The 17,025-nt window shown below is 33.2% G+C and overlaps 1 protein-coding gene across 2 annotated transcripts in view; it reads right to left on the bottom strand.

Annotated features, from left to right (window-relative positions):
* Positions 1–2,741: 2,741 nt before the first annotated feature.
* Positions 2,742–17,025, bottom strand: part of LOC132555126 (plasma membrane calcium-transporting ATPase 2-like) — a 146,215-nt gene continuing 131,931 nt past the window's right edge. Inside the window, exon 24 of one of the 2 annotated variants that reach the window (XM_060219474.1) lies at positions 2,742–9,568. In XM_060219474.1, the coding sequence (XP_060075457.1) occupies positions 9,347–9,568 (222 nt within the window). In that variant the 3' untranslated portion in view covers positions 2,742–9,346. Of the gene's footprint in view, positions 9,569–11,584; positions 16,407–17,025 lie in introns of those variants that run through there. The other variant, XM_060219475.1, reaches the window with a different exon arrangement.

Below are 17,025 nucleotides of genomic sequence, written 5' to 3'. Positions count from 1 at the left end.
ATCTAGGCCAACCAAGACTCCGAAATTGTGAAAAATTTGGTTTCCGTATCATAACTTTAGAATGTCTGAATACAATTAAATAGCATTGTGCGTTCTACGTAGAAATATGAAAAAAAAAACGATACTTATTATATCAATATTTGATAATGAGTACTAATAAATAATTGAAAATTATGGCATCACATGTTATCAAGTAATTCCTGTGCTGAAATGTTGGGGTAGGGTCTATGTAAGTTGTGTTATCTGTTGTAATTGTGTATCGTAATGTTGGGAGAGGGTCTATGTAAGTTGTGCTATCTGTTGCAACTGTATATTGTAATGTTGGGAGAGGGCCTAGGTAAGTTGTGGTATCTTGTAATTGTGTATTGTAATGCTGAGAGAGGGTCTATGCAAGTTGTGTTATCTGTAGTTATTGTAATGTTGGGAGAGGGTCTATGTAAGTTGTGTTATCTGTTGTAATTGTGTATTGTAATGTTGGGAGAGGGTCTATGTAAGTTGTGTTATCTGTTGTAATTGTGTAGTGTAATGTTGGGAGAGGGCCTAGTAAGTTGTGTTATCTGAAGTTATTGTGTATTGTAATGTTGGGAAAGGGTCTATGTAAGTTGTGTTATCTGTTGTAATTGTGTATTTTAATGTTGGGACAGGGTCTATGTAAGTTGTGTTATCTGTAGTTATTGTGTAGTGTAATGTTGGGAGAGGGCCTAGTAAGTTGTGTTATCTGTTGTAATTGTGTATTGTAATGTTGGGAGAGGGTCTATGTAAGTTGTGTTATTTGTTGTAATTGTGTATTTTAATGTTGGGAGAGGGTCTATGTAAGTTGTGTTATCTGTTGTAATTGTGTATTTTAATGTTGGGACAGGGTCTATGTAAGTTGTGTTATCTGTAGTTATTGTGTAGTGTAATGTTGGGAGAGGGCCTAGTAAGTTGTGTTATCTGAAGTTATTGTGTATTGTAATGTTGGGAAAGGGTCTATGTAAGTTGTGTTATCTGTTGTAATTGTGTATTTTAATGTTGGGACAGGGTCTATGTAAGTTGTGTTATCTGTAGTTATTGTGTAGTGTAATGTTGGGAGAGGGCCTAGTAAGTTGTGTTATCTGTTGTAATTGTGTATTGTAATGTTGGGAGAGGGTCTAGTAAGTTGTGTTATCTGTAGTTATTGTGTATTGTAAAGGAATGGTGACTAGACGTACCATATCTGCATGGGCTAGGATGAAGTTCAAGACAACGAAATCTATGTGTATTATTATAACAGAGGTTCAACAAACCCACCAATTCAAGCTTTAAGTCCATGACGAATAAAAATTCCATCAATTGCAAAGAGATGCTTCACTGAAAGAAATTAGCAGCATCACCTTAACGCAGAAGCATGCCATTGAATGGTTGAGGAAGATTGATAAGTGAGGACTATAAGGAAATTTTAAGCCATGGATTTTCCAACATTGACTGTTACCAAGATACACGTTGGTCCCTGCTGCTATATGAGGTTCCATTAACACCAGTGGCCTAGAAAGCTCCATCAGCAACTACCTGCGGAGGTGGCTTGGAGTCCACCAACTTTCTCGAGGGTTGAGCTCTACAGCAGAACATCAGCTTCTCCTGACATCACTGTTATCTAAGTTCAGAGTAGCAAAGGCCATATTAGTGATGATGCTACGATGATAAGAAGATAGTCTGCGAACAAACATGTGGAGTATACCGAAGGTGCTCTCAAAAATGGGACATCCTCCGAGGAACCTGCGCATGGTGGCAAGGTCCGGGGACTACTAGAGATGCAGAAGACTGGAACAGGAAATCGAGGGCAGTGGGAATGGGCTCGCAAGGAGCGTAGACAAATTGGAATTCACCAGAGAGGAAACTAACGTGGTTTGCCTGTAACGCTATGAGCAAATGAGGTTCCAGTTCCTGTAGCAGTCACCTGCAAATCATAACCATTGGAGAGTAGTTGAGAAGCCGAAGTGCCAGCCCTGCCAAGAACGTTGGACCATGGGACATATTCTATTGGCATGCCAGGCCGCGCGTCCAGGTGCTTCAGGAATTAGCAGATATCCTCAAGGTGAAAAGGAAGAAGAGGCCATAGAAAAGGCACAAACTGACATTCATACAGTTTGTAAAAGCTGGGGAGCAGGAAAAGTAAGCTGCAGGGGGAAACAGTGGCATTCTAGAAGAGGCACAGTCATGGGATGTGAGAGACCTGAGGAAGAATCTAGCGTTTTGCAGACATCATGCAGACAATATAACGTCTGGATGTGGTGATATGGTCTACTGAATCCAGGTTGTAGTCATTGAGCTGACTGTGCCCTGGGAGGAGCGGGATGACCAAGCTCATGAGAGAAAAACAATATGCAGAACTAATGGAACAGTGTAAGGAGTGAGGATGACATACTTCGCTGTTTCCTACAGAAGTAGGATGCTGAACCAGCACGCCCAGTCTTAGGACACTACAGGCTTTGATTGTATTCAGTAAGACATGTAAGATGGCAGTGTGCAGATTAACTGAATTTGCGGAATGTGCATCATGCTGGCTGTGGAACAGACAGGAGAGACATGAAGTCATCCATTTGCGAGCAGCGAGTTCATCTGTCTATCTGTTCCACTGTCAATCCACCATCACAAGGATGTTCTGGGACAAGAGTTGAAATGCCTAGACAGATGGACCCGGCTGATGATGTCAATGAATATGCAATACTGTATAGGTACACAATGTTGAATTATTATGAAATATTAAGAGCAAGAAAGAACAATTAAAAAATTCTTTGCTTTAATAATAAATTCACTGAGTTTACAAAATCATGATAGGGTTAGCATGCACACATAACATCAATATATATCTACAGCTATATCTATAAAACATCTCATCTTACAAATCGCTGCAACAATCCCTAAACAGAAATACAAATAACTATTTATAGATTTATTTTCTGTTAATATTCCCCAGAAAGGAAGGTAGACAACTCTCACATGGTGTTTGGTTCTGATGTCTGTGATGATTGGTGTTGTGTTAACAATTCCAAAGACATTTTTTGTCACGTTCATTTAAATAACTTATCAAGTTTTCTAACTTTTCATAGCATTTTTATGCTCTTAACTTATTCCGTTCATAAAAATATCTTTTTAATACTTTTTCAACCTAAAATGTTGTATACATTGTTTCGAATCTACTAAAGTTGCAAAAACCAAATGATATTGATGATCACAAACAAACAGGGCCCCTTTTACAAGTAAACTCAGCAACAGAGGGATGTACGAAGTGTAGACAACTTAAGTGATAAGGGAACTAACTCCCATTCTCACCACTAAGCACAAACAAAAAATCTCTCCATTTAACAGAGAATAGTTTTGTTCCTATTATCATCTGTAACAGAAATAGTTGCGGCTACACTCAAAATTACTCTCACATCAAATAAAAAACAAAACGGATATAAACACACCAGATTGGTGATAGGGAATGGATATGGTGGCCATAAGGCTTGGAAAACGGGTGGATATACAATATTTTGGTATATGGTATACTTATACATATACTAAATATACTTCATTCTACCCCTCCAAAACTATTGTAAAGCGTATGTGACTCAATTACACAGCAAGACATCTATTCAACAGTTGTCTGCAACGAGTTTGGAGGGCATTTGAGCCTAAGAGGCCTACGAAGGGGTAGTCTTTAATAGTATGTATGCATGTATTCATAAGTGTTCTAGGATTTGCATACATTACGGCGAATAATGATGCAATTAAGACGTTAATATTGCAAACTGCATCCAATGACTTACATCGAACAGTAAGCAATTCATTTTAGCATACAAAATCTTGAGGTATGTTTTGATGAAATTTTTCATATTAACAATTTTGTTCTATGTGTCGCGTTATCTTTTTTTTTAATTGAATATCTGTGATAAAACTATTTCTGATATATACACATTTAAGTAAGGGATACTCAAACAGGAAACACATATTCAAATAAAATAAAGATGGATTGTTCAACAAAGGCCAACAGTTCTACCAGGAAAACTGAAAATTGAACATTTATTATTTGAACTTAATTTAATAAATTTTATCTGTACATAACATCCCTTGGTAAACCATTTGCTACCAAGAATAATATTAACACCAATTGACAAGAGTTGTAAGTACACGTCAATTTATTATCATAAATGAACAAACATAACCTCCCTTTTTCTCTATATATGAATTATATACAAAACCATAGTTATAAAAACCTAACAAACACGTAAACGATGTCTAAATAACCAACAAATGAAAAGAGACAACACGTTATCAATGTAACAACGTTATGTATATGAACACATTATTTATATATTTATTATATAAAAGCACATTGAAATATTATTCATGTACTGTAACGTGTTTATTGTTCAAGTCTGTTTACATACATGTACATATTTACATTTTTAATCAGTTAAAACAAGCAATCAATTTCTAACATTGTGAAGAGTTCATAACTGTTGAAGCTTAAAACAGCTGACAAAAATTGTTTAAATAATAATAAATTATATTCAAATTGATCAAATAGCTATTTCACTAAAGGTCGACTCATTCAACATTTACCACATAACAACTCCAACATAATATCAAGAAAATAGTTTTTGCACTTGAAACATGAAAACACTGACCGTTCCGCAGTATGATTTTGTATTTATTTATGTACATATCATAACTCAACGAAGAACTTACATTCATTAATCCTTTTTTATTCTCCATTTCTGTGAAGAACTCCTATTTTCAACATTTTTCCAGATGCTTCCATATTGACCCCTGGTATCATTAATGTTTCTCTGCCTTATTGACCCCTGGTATCATTAATGTTTCTCTGCCTTATTGACCCCTGGGATCATTAATGTTTCTCTGCCTTATTCATATTTTTCCTAGTACAGTGTATGTACAGGGTACATAAAAATCATTCTTTATCTGGATACTACATGTATGTCAGTCCTCAACTATATTCAAATCTTCATTTTCATTTTCTCTTCTCAATGAAATTTCCCATTATTAAGTTTGAATCAAGGTCATTCTGTTTTCACTATACCTAGATAAGGAACAGCAAATATATACTTTATTTTCATGAAATAATCTGGAACACCCACCGGAAGGTATAACTTCATCATCAGCTTTCCAAATATAAATACAAGTAATTATATCATGAATTGTTAATTGAAAAAGAATGTTAAAGTAAGTAAACCCTTTCCTCGATGTTTTGTGAGCTCAATTTTTAAAGTAATGAAGTTAATTAATGAAAATCTAACAAAGTTGTGATACTTTTTTTAAAATGTTCCAAAGATGAAAGATGAACATGTTCCATGCAGATTTATATAGAATGACTTGAATGGAGTTCACTACCAAAATCTAATTAGCAGTTTTACATGAATGTCTTCACAAAAATATGAAACGACTTGTAAGTTGAGAATTTCTAGATTTAACACAATGGAGAGTTGGCAGACACACAGCCGATAGTCAACATGATATGTAGAAAATTATCAATCCTCTAGTCTATGAAACAGTATAACCTCCAAATGTAGAAAATTGGCCCTTCAGGACTACACATAAATGTGTAGAGAACCTTCTATACTCTATAATGATACACAAATATATCTCTACAATTAGATATTTTTCATTCTATAGCAGAGAAGAGAAAATCTAATGTCTACCACAAAATGAGATGAAACTGTCGCATGGATTTTAAGCTCTTAACCCGCCATGTTGTTCAATTCCTTTGGCTCATTCATATCTACAAGATAAATTGGAGATAGAAAACATTTAGAATTTTACTGTTGTTGCACAACTAATTTATTTTACAAAAATATGATATACTTAATTTCAGTCCAACTTTACAATAAAGTAATTAACTTTAGAGAAAAAAAAATGCTTAAAATAGTTTTTATCAGTTTTAAAATTAAATGTTTGCAAATAATTTTTTGTAAATCATTCCAAAGTTATCTCCTAACAGCATTAAATGTGTGATTTTCACATGTCTTTATCTTGATAAACTGATTAATTCAATGAACATCTTCACATGAATATGAATTTGAGTTGCCCACATATATACTATAACCAGCTATGATCACTAATAAGATGACATCAACAGAATATATATCTAGGAGGATACTTGATCAAAATGTCCCTTCTGCAATAGTTTTCAGGAAAACTTCAGCTTTATCTTAAGTGGTATATAATGTGGGCGACTCAATCAAGTGATGATGAAAACTTTTATTTCAATTCTGCAATTTTACACGAGACATATTTATTCATTTCAAGTAAAGAATTGCCATTATTGTATTCTTTGAAGAAATAAAAATGTACTGTAACATGCAGAATTAAAATAAGAAAGAATATGTGCAAATATGTATGTAGATGACATGTATGACGACTGTTCAGATGTGCGAGATAAACTACAAACCAAACGAAAAAGTTGGTCATATATATGTTACAAGTAGAAGCTATAACATCATCTAATATACAATGACTGACTGATGCTCATCAAATCAAACATTAGTAATGCTTGTAATTTTATCATCTTTCTTATTCCTTTGCATCAGGGAATTCATTGTGTATCAGTATGTTGGTAATAAAAAAGATGGGAAAGTGAAAGTGAGAGCCTGCTTTAGACTACTGTAAACACTGTTTACTTCCCTCAGAGCTCATCACAGAGATGGAGACAGAAGAAAATATTCATGCCAATATCAACTACAGAAAAAAGTAAAAATAAGTTTAAATGGGACTGTTTGTTTCATTTCAAATTATCAAATTACAGACAATAATAGTTACAATTAATGTAACAAGTGATTTGTAGTGATATGATTCAAATGAAAAACTAATCCCTTCTTTCTTCCCACATACAATATCAGTTCTTTTTTTCTCTGTAAATTCATGTGCTCAATGGAAATGAAAGATTCTTTTAAAAGAAATATTCCACATAACATTGATGTATATTTGTGTCTGATTTATATGCACCTATAGCTTCTCTGTTTTTATCTAAAGTCAACTCACCAAGAGCTGAAATAAGGAACCATGTAAAGGTTACAAAGTTTCCCCAATGATTACAAATAACATACTGAAATTACAGCAATGGTTGAGTATGTATCCAAGTATTTAATCATGGTAACCTCATGCACAGTTTGAGCTCATGATTATAGTTAAAAAAACAGATGATTCTTAAGATTTTATTTTTGTGTTTTCTTCTCTACCTTTTCAATCATGACGGCTCTATTTCACTACAACTGCATTTCTAGCCCTGAGGTTTCTTTTTTTTTTTTACTTTACTAATCAAAATTCTAGTTGTAAAAGATTGCAAAAATATAAAACATCAAAACTTCAAATGTTGTTTAAAAGTAAATGCATTGACATTGGTGTAAACAAAAAGAAAATCACAAAAATATGAAAGATTGAAAATTGAGAAAATATACAATAGAGAACTGAGTACACACAAAGATAGTAATAGTGGGAGCAAAAGCAGCAAGTAAAACGGTGTTTTGAAAACTGATGGTTGCTTCACCACTACAGGTAACAATATCTCGTCAATTTGCACCTTATACCATTTTTTTTTCATTAAATGCTATTTACGAGTATGAAAATAAACATTTCAAATTTTGAAACTGAAACAAATAATGAACTGTCATCTGCTGATGCTTCATTCTGACAATTAATCAGGATCACTGAAGTATTAAATACATTTTCTTCTTGTATGTATTGTACTTAAGATTGTATTTAAAATGTTGTATATGAAAGGGCTTTTAAAACCCAAGTCATAAACCTGTGATTGGAAAAAAGATATTATTAGTTTTACACTAAACCACAAACCAATATTAATTGTCAGCCTAATATAGCAACTTCAATTATTTTACTCCAATATTCAGTCACTTGTAGGGTCTTAAAGAAGGTAGAGAGGAACAGGCACATGGACAGGGTCAAGGACAGGGCAACTTGCAAGGGAGGTAGCTCTACAAACAAAAGAGGAAGGCATATTTGTTCATTGAATATGTCTTGCATTTAACCTCACTTTGTTTGAACTATTGTTTGTCTCAATCGGCAGTTTGCTATATAGTTCAAATTTTATTCTGGTACAGAATGAGTAATGAATATCTCCTCTGTTGCTTTATACCATAACACAATGCCATTCTGAGATCAGTTGGTCAATGAACACAATGTCATTAATTGTATATCATTTTGTATGTTTTACCTGTTGATGTATACTACTATAATAACAGAGACCTTACCTGTTTGAAATATTGTTTTAAATGCAGAGCAGTCATTTGTACCAAAATAGAAGAATGAGCAACATGAAAATTGTATACAGTAATATACAAAAGTATCACGAGTCATATCTACGATTTATAGAGATAAAAAATAAATGCTGGAAGGAGCAATAGACAGCAACCATTAGTTTTCAATATATATACCATGTGTCTACTGTGAATGCAAGATCTTTCTATCGATAACATATTGTCATATTGGATCAGATATGGGGTCGGACAGCTGTGCTTGCATAGGATATCTACACTGAATAAATGTATAATATTATTAAAGTGTTTAGGGATCCTAAAGAAAAATCTTTTATAAATTTCTTTGTTTTAAACAGTCCACCTCAACAGTAATCCTTATACATATGAAGTGTTTTATGCTCTATCTTACAAGGTACCTTAATTAAAATACCAAACCTACCTATAAAAACATAAGTTGTAATACACATGGCACCTTGGTTATGGTATATTCTTTAACCTGCTGATGGATTTCAAGGTTTCCCTTAGTGTGCATCAAGTTCACAACTTACCTGGGTATCTTGAATTTGATATCTTAAAGATAAAATTGATAAACTTGCACAGCATATAAATCTACTGGGGTACCTATCTCTCAAAACATAAGTTGTAATACAAAATTCCTTACAAGTGGCACCCTGATTACTCTATATTCTTGAACTGATTTACCTGCAGATGGATTTCAAGGCTTCCTTTAGTGTGTAACAAGTTCACAACTTATCCTGAATTTGATATTTTTAAGATGTATTTGCACAGCACATATTTCTATCCTGCCAGCTTCAATGGATTTGAGATAGCTGGTAATTAAGTATGAATAAGTGGCATCATTTGATCTGAAAAACCGATTTTGGTTATATTCACACATCGACTGTGATGACAATACATATCACTTATTAGTACTTACTGCTGACTGCAAGTTGCTTTGAGGCAGTGCAGCATGAAATCCCCAAACTAAACAAGTCCATTGTGAAAGAGAAGTGACAAAAAGCAACAAGTTGATCCAGACAAAGCCTGCATTCACAGTAGAGCAAAAAACAAAGTGACTAAAACTCAAATGTTCTAAAAATAGCTTAGCAGAATCAGTCATCAGCATAAGGAATACTTTCTTGTCGACCTAGCCAAGGGCGAGTCGACTTTTCCTCTACCTCGGGAGAGCTCGCAAGAACAGGCTTTTTGGACACGCCCCCTTTCTGGGCATTTTGCAACGACTGAAGACTTATAACAGAAGGTCGGCTACGTTTATCATAGCTGTCGAAGTGCGTAGAATCTAAGTCCATTTGGAAAGCATTTACAACACGTATCTGAAAACAGAAAAAAATACACAACAGTTAGACAACAACAAGAGGACACAGACACTAAAACACAATAGGCAAGCCTTGGGGGCAATGTTGGTAATTGAATTCTAGTATAAATTTCATGTGACTCTCTAGGTCCGAACATTGAACATTTCTAAAATACTTATTATTTTTATACAATGAAAACAACTTGTTGAAGACACAATTTTTTAATTCTAACTAGATGCAACTTACAAATTAGATAACTACTTTTCAAATATTGTACATGCACAAACATCTTTTTTTCGGTGGCAGTCAAATGAAAAAGGTACTACCAAACATGCAAAAAGAAAAACTAAGAAATAAGCATGTTGCAAAAAAAAAAAAAAAAAAACTTGGTTGCAATATGGGGAATGATAAGGCCATGCTTCATATGTCATGCTAAATGAAAGACTGTGCTGCGGTAACAGATCTGTTTTCCAAATATCTGGAATGTCATATTGTCATATAAGCATCAATAATATAATTCTTATACTGGAGGTTTGCTTGTGTATAAAAGCTGATCTTAATGATATACAATCATCAGGATAAGGGCATATAGAAAACTTCCCTGGTTTCCTTGATAAAATCACATTACAGCAATTTAAATCCATTAAAAATTTCTTCCCAATATCTCTTAATTCTTTCTTTAAAATCCTGCCAAGAAAAAAAGTGTTGTGGGAGTTTGAATCGTGCAAAGGTACAAAAAAGAAGTTGCATTTTGTGAATAAAAGCAAACATTACGATGGAGGTGGTGAGTGTATCAGATCAACAGGATTTTCACAGATCACCTCTTAATGTAACAGATATGCACTGGTTGGGAAAAACAATTGGGGCAGTTTTACACACAAATATCATGTGCCTCAAAGTTTAGGAGACTTGCAGTGGATACGATACCTAAAACACATGGACAGATGGGGTCAAAGTTCACAATGATTGCAAGATTCAAATCCATCAATAAGGACAGTCAATTCAGAAAAAAAAAGGGACAGGACCAGTTTCTTAAAAAAAATATATAAAAGGGTGAAATACCAACTTGACATTTACATAACTCCAAGATTTCCATGCACCATGTTGAATTGTCTACCTTTGTTCGAAATCTTCTACGCTGGAAAGATCATCTGATTTAGACATCAACGTTTGTGAAAATATAATGAAAGCAAGTTGGTCTCCACTAGGTAGGATGGCTGTGAATCATCTTGGATGGAAACGTGAGAGATAATCTGTTCAATCTTAAGGTATGATATACAAAAGTCTTGTGTCAAATGGTACATCAGGAAGCTAGAAAATTTCCCTGAGCAACATGTGTTGCAAGTGACAAGGTTTTTTCCTTTGTTATATGAGGCAACATGGATGATCATAGATATCCAATTTCTATAGTTGTTGGGACTTTTTTTAAACAGAGTCCAACTAACATAAACAAAGATGATGTTATTGGACAAGTTGTAACAAATTCCTGAGCCAACAACCATGAGAAAGGGTTGTAAACTTATCATTGACATTCATGCATTCCCAAAATATCAACAGTCTACAGTTCTGTATGTAATCACATGCATAACATAGCTATTCATAACATCTGTATGCATTTTAAGCCTTATTGTTTAATACAATAAAACGAAAACAATTTTAATATCAATATTTCGGGCAGGCATGAAGTGTCATCACCTAGCAAACTTTTCATTTTAATTGGCCAACTAAGGAATAAAACTAAAAACGTTTTCCCCTCAATCGCTGAAAAAAATTGAAAAAAAAAAAAACCACATGACATTCATCTTTGCATAGTGGAAATCTGGAAACCAAAAAGCAATGAAAATCAAAAACATCTTAACAAGCAAATAATTTTACAAACATTCATTCTGAAAATGAAACGTGTTATTTCAAAACATACATTGATTATGTCAACATTTTTTCAACAATGTTATTTGATCTATGCTTTTATGATTTCTTCAAAATTTCCAATTTGCAGTTCTGAAGTACATACAAACAGAAAATTCAACTCCGGCATATTTTTTTGTTGACATAAGATTTTATTTCAGATTAAAAGCCCATTAAGTGTGTCTGTATCTTCACTCTGTCATATACAGTACAAGCTATATAATATCATCAAATTTGTACTCAAAATAGGACCCACACAGTACTAACATATATGTACACAAAATTTAGATACGAGAGGTGATAGCTAACTATTACATCCAATTCTGTAAAACAAGTGTAATATTCAAATTCTTTCCTTGGTGTTCTTTTCATCATAAATGTAATATATTGTATACCTTTCCATTTATTTGTTAGAAAAAATGTATTCCTAATGCAAATTCTCTTCAATATTGAATATCTTTATAATCTAAAGACAAAATTAGTGAATTTAGAAAAAAAAAAGAAAAAAAAAAGTTTAATCTTATATTTCATTCCAAAAATTTCACAAAATCCACTTAAGATTATACCAGTGGTTTGATAGAAATTGTTAAAAAAAAGGAAGAAATTTTCTCTCTGATTTTATGCTGAAATATACAGAGGTAAAGGGCTATAACTCTCAGTATTTAACTAGTTACTAGTATCAATATTAGTTTCAACTATGTCAAACATGTTTCTATAATTATTGTACAAAGCTGTAGGTTTAATGTCATGTTAAAGAATACAAATCTAAAATCAACTAACTTAAGTACAAGACAAATGACATAACTGGCCAGGCATCATTCACATTTCTTCCAATAAATGTTAAGGTCAGAAAAAGAAGATAAAATTTTTAATAGTTGTAAATCAATTGATGCACCACAGTATATACCTGGCTTAAACAACACAGTGAATGGTCAGACAAAAAAAAAAAAAAAACATTTACTCTTTTCCACACTACATATTTCACTTGTATTCTTAGAAATCTCTTATCACAAGCTGAAGTATAGGAAATATAGCTGGGCCTGTTTGTTCCCCCAGTAGCATTTTCAACATATGATCCTCGGATGTAGCACCCACACTTAATGGACAAGTCCAAACTACAGAGTACATTGAGGCAAATGGTTTAATAAATGCACTACAGATTGACATAATCTTGACAACTTACCCAAGTTTCTATAATGAAGTGAAACATTTTACACCACGGAAATATGTGAACATTCAAACTGAGGTGAATGTTAGTAAATATTCATGAACTAATAATAAAAAGGGGAGTTTTATTTCTTAATTTATATGACATTTAAAAATCATGATGCAGAAGTAATTCTAATATAATATAGCCACCTTGTCTCCCTATAATCATATTGGAAAATAACGATAAAAATCAAGAGTAAAATCTTCTAAAATTCTACTGTCAAAATAGAAATCTGTTTTCATCTAGATATAAGTGTAAGTTTTGTACTTGATGCTTACTCATACAAGAATATGACATGAACAAAATATGCTCATTTCTACAAGAATCTTACCTATTGTCATAACTAAAATATTCAAGTGACCATAGAAATTCTTATATATACATATGTAGATAATCAACACTTAATTATGCTTTTTTACAAATAAATATATAACAAGTTTATCAGTATTCACACACTTGCACACACACCGACCACCCCTGCTTCATAGATGACACATACATTGTACATACATACAGCCAAACCTGGGAGGAGGAACTCCTTACTATATAAATATAGAGGTATGAAAAACTAGGTCAATTTGTCAAGGTTAATGGTTCACATGGACACCGTTGCCAAGGAACAATTACCATATCAACAATGATTACACATATAGTCAATATTGTCATAAAAAAACCTGTAAAAATTCATTCATACAAAATTTGTTCTCTAGATCGCTTACAAATGATCAGAACATATCTGCTATTACACCTAGTAACTAACTCGCCAAATGTACCTGATAAGTCCCTATGTTATATCTCTTCACGGAACTCCCAGTTATCATAACTTGGTAATTCTGGTAATCAAAGACAAGTCTCTTACACCTAGTAATAATACAGGTAAATTTGTTTCCACTTTGATCATTACAGACTTCTGGAACAGGTAGCATACAAATCAAAGAGCACTGAAGCCAAACAATACTGGACTACTGAGGATACACCACAGCAATGAATACTTTATTGCTATCTTCATAGTACACATCAGTTTTACTATTTCCTTTAATCTGCAAAACTTCCAAATACCCACACATAGTACCTAGTATTAAAGAATTTGTAAAAATAGTAATAATTGTAACTTTATCTTTTTTTGAGCCAATCTTTATTGTCGATGTCATCATTTCTAAAATCTGATTTCTACAAGAAATAATTTACAGTACTGAAGTACACGAGGGAAATAATAGCAATACTTAAAAAACTTTTAACATAAATTTAGATGAATAACTGAACAAGTTTTGTTTCTGTATACTACAAGTGCAGACATTCTGATATTATTTAGTAATATTAAGAATATTAAAATCTGTATGTATTTGCTATAATGGCACCCAGGGAGTTTAAACAATGCTGGAAAGGGGTAATTTTATTAGACAACAACAGAACGGAAGTTATATGGCAGTCGTTGTGCGTAACAAGGACATGACACATTCCCTTGGAGACTTCCAAAATTATTTGTCCTTTTCATCAATGTTCTAATTTAGGAACAGTATACCCACATTGTGAAATGTCTGACATTAAATGTATTATATCGTACAAAGCTAACTGAACATAATTTATGGTGACTTTTGAAATAGAACAAAATACAAGATCAATAATAAAAGACACTATTTACAGCAAACACAGTATGACTCTTGACAACTTGACAAGATAACTGCTTAAAATTTTTATCTGGTAGCAAATCAAAATTTTTCTAACTGCCGATTTTATCAAATGTCCCTGACACATTGTCAACAACTAATTCCTATCAATATATTACCAATATTGTCAAATCAAGAAATTCCATCTGTCCATTCTACGTCAACTAATCCAACATGTAACCTCTATATGTAAATATCCATTAAACTTCTGTAATTTCAATATTTTTGCTCCAAAAATGATTCGATGCCACTGGTATATTTCTAATCATGAAGCCAATAAACAATACGTGCTATGTTGATAGATATACTCTGAAAGACATTGTCCTGGCATGTGCTATTTCTATATCACTGTCCAAATGTGAAACTATTTCTATATTCAAAATGTCAACAAATAAAGGCCATTTTTCAAGTTACACACTCCATCTTTTGTCATTTTTCAAAACAGAATGGAAACTGAAATTGGTAAAATGAAATGAAAATATATTAGCATAAAAGACCACCAAATGATTGATAATGAAATAATGAAAAGAAAAAAAATCTCTTAAAATGAATTTGTTAAAGAAGACTTGTCACTCCCACTTTCATTCCACTTGTCTGTAAATCCATCTCCCCCATACCCTCAGACATCAGACCATCCCTTCTACTGTCCCAAAACTCACCATCTTTTTACAGTCTGCCCATGGACAGGCCAGCTATGGTTTGGGCCTACATAATCTTTGGTTTTAATATTCAAAAATATAAAATTAGCTCCAAGAAGATATGCACTTCAGATGACTCCCAATATTCTGAGATAGTAAATAATGTTATATTGATATAAAAAAATTAATCAACACAAGTATAGAAAACTAAAGTTACTTTTCAAATATGTACATTGAAGTGAAGACAACAAGAACAACATCGCCAACAGACACCTTCAAGCAGTTAAAGCAAACCTGAGGGAAATGATAGGATGTCACAATATTTGTTTTATGATCCCCTTTTATTTCATTTAGAAGGCCTACAGCGATACCCAATTATTTACATATTCATGGTTACGTAGCATTCAATTCAAAGGGAGATAACTGTCTTTTATGATTTTTTTTCCTGTACATTATATACAAAGAATATAATATTTATGGGAGTAAATGCAACAAACATATAACAATTCAGGTCTAGTCATTCTATAACATTGGCTGACTAATTCTTCTGTACACAGGGAAGAGAGAGAAAGAGAAAAAAAACAATACAGCAATATGATAAAGGGGTTAAACAAAACATCAGCAAACTGTTTTGTTCATACATAATTGAGTGAATAATAATATATAAGGATATAGGTATCACTTATGTGATTCGAAATTTGAACATGGACTTGTGTAACTAATACAGAAATTTTGCTTTTTGGTAAAACAGCACATATGATATAAATACCAGAATTATTTAACAGCAATAAATAATACCAACAGGACTGAAGGTTTTATAAGAAATGCTGGAAGATAAATCAAAACTGAAGGTTGGGTAACAGTGAAATAATGTTAACTTTGAAGTACCCATGTATTATCTCACATCATCTAAAAAGTTTAAACCACGACATATAAAAGGAGGGGAAAAACAAAATGAAAACACAATTTTTATCTGAAATTGTATGAGAAAATCAAAATGGTTGCTATAGTTACAGACATGGATATGGATGCATTGCAACAAATGGACTGGTTTTGGTGCTGTTACCCGTCATTGTCGTAGGTGGGACATGAAGTATGGTGCAAGAGGTCATAGTGATCACATACTTTTTTTGTGTGCATCTTTTTCAAACACTGAATTGCTGTAACAACTATTAAGTGCCAACATAAATCAAAATGTAGGTTCCACTTGATATAACAAAATAATACTATACAATTGACAGAATGTTAAAACATAAATTGGATCATGATCACAACTGCGATTCTGATTGGTCGCCGTCCACATCTGGGGAGGAAGGATGGGATACAGGTTTACGATTCCCCTTTGTTTGCAAAGAGTGGAAACTGTGAATGGACGACATACTATGACTGTCATAGCGTGCATCTAAGCCCATGCGGAAAGCATTGACAACACGAATCTGAAATCAAAAATCAGAAACACAACATGAGACTACAATGTATACTGGTAACACACTCACAAGATCAATATCAACACAGAAATCACAAAAGATGGAATGCTTTCGTTAGTTTCCTGAGAGTATTTTCACCCAGGAAACTAGAGTGGTTTAGTATCAATCACCAAGACAGCACAACAGTGTCAACAGACGAAGGTCAAATAAAACCCTGTCTACAGTCCAGTCACACAAAACCCTGTCAACAGACTAAGGTCAAATAAAACCCAGTCTACAGTCTAGTCAAACACAACCTAGTGTCTACAGTTTAGTCACAAAAATCGTTGTCTAGTCTTGTCACGCAAAACCCTGTTAACATACTAGTCACATATAACCCTGTCTACAGTCTAGTCAAACACAACCTAGTGTCTACAGTTTAGTCACAAACATCATTGTCTACAGACTAGTCACACAAAACCCTGTTAACGTACTAGTCAAAAATAACCCTGTCTACAGACTAGTCACATAAAACCATGTCTACAGACTAGTCACACAAAACCCTGTCTACAGACTAGTCACACAAAACCCTGTCTACAGACTAGTCACACAAAACCATGTCTACAGACTAGTCACACATATAGAATAA

The sequence above is a fragment of the Ylistrum balloti genome, unplaced genomic scaffold (genome assembly GCF_031769215.1).
Source record: "Ylistrum balloti isolate Yb309-2 unplaced genomic scaffold, AGI_CSIRO_Ybal_v1 Utg370452, whole genome shotgun sequence".
In the NCBI taxonomy this organism is placed as follows: Eukaryota; Metazoa; Mollusca; class Bivalvia; order Pectinida; family Pectinidae; genus Ylistrum; species Ylistrum balloti.
Note: the sequence above shows the minus strand (reverse complement) of the source record. Positions and strands in the feature narration are given on the sequence as shown.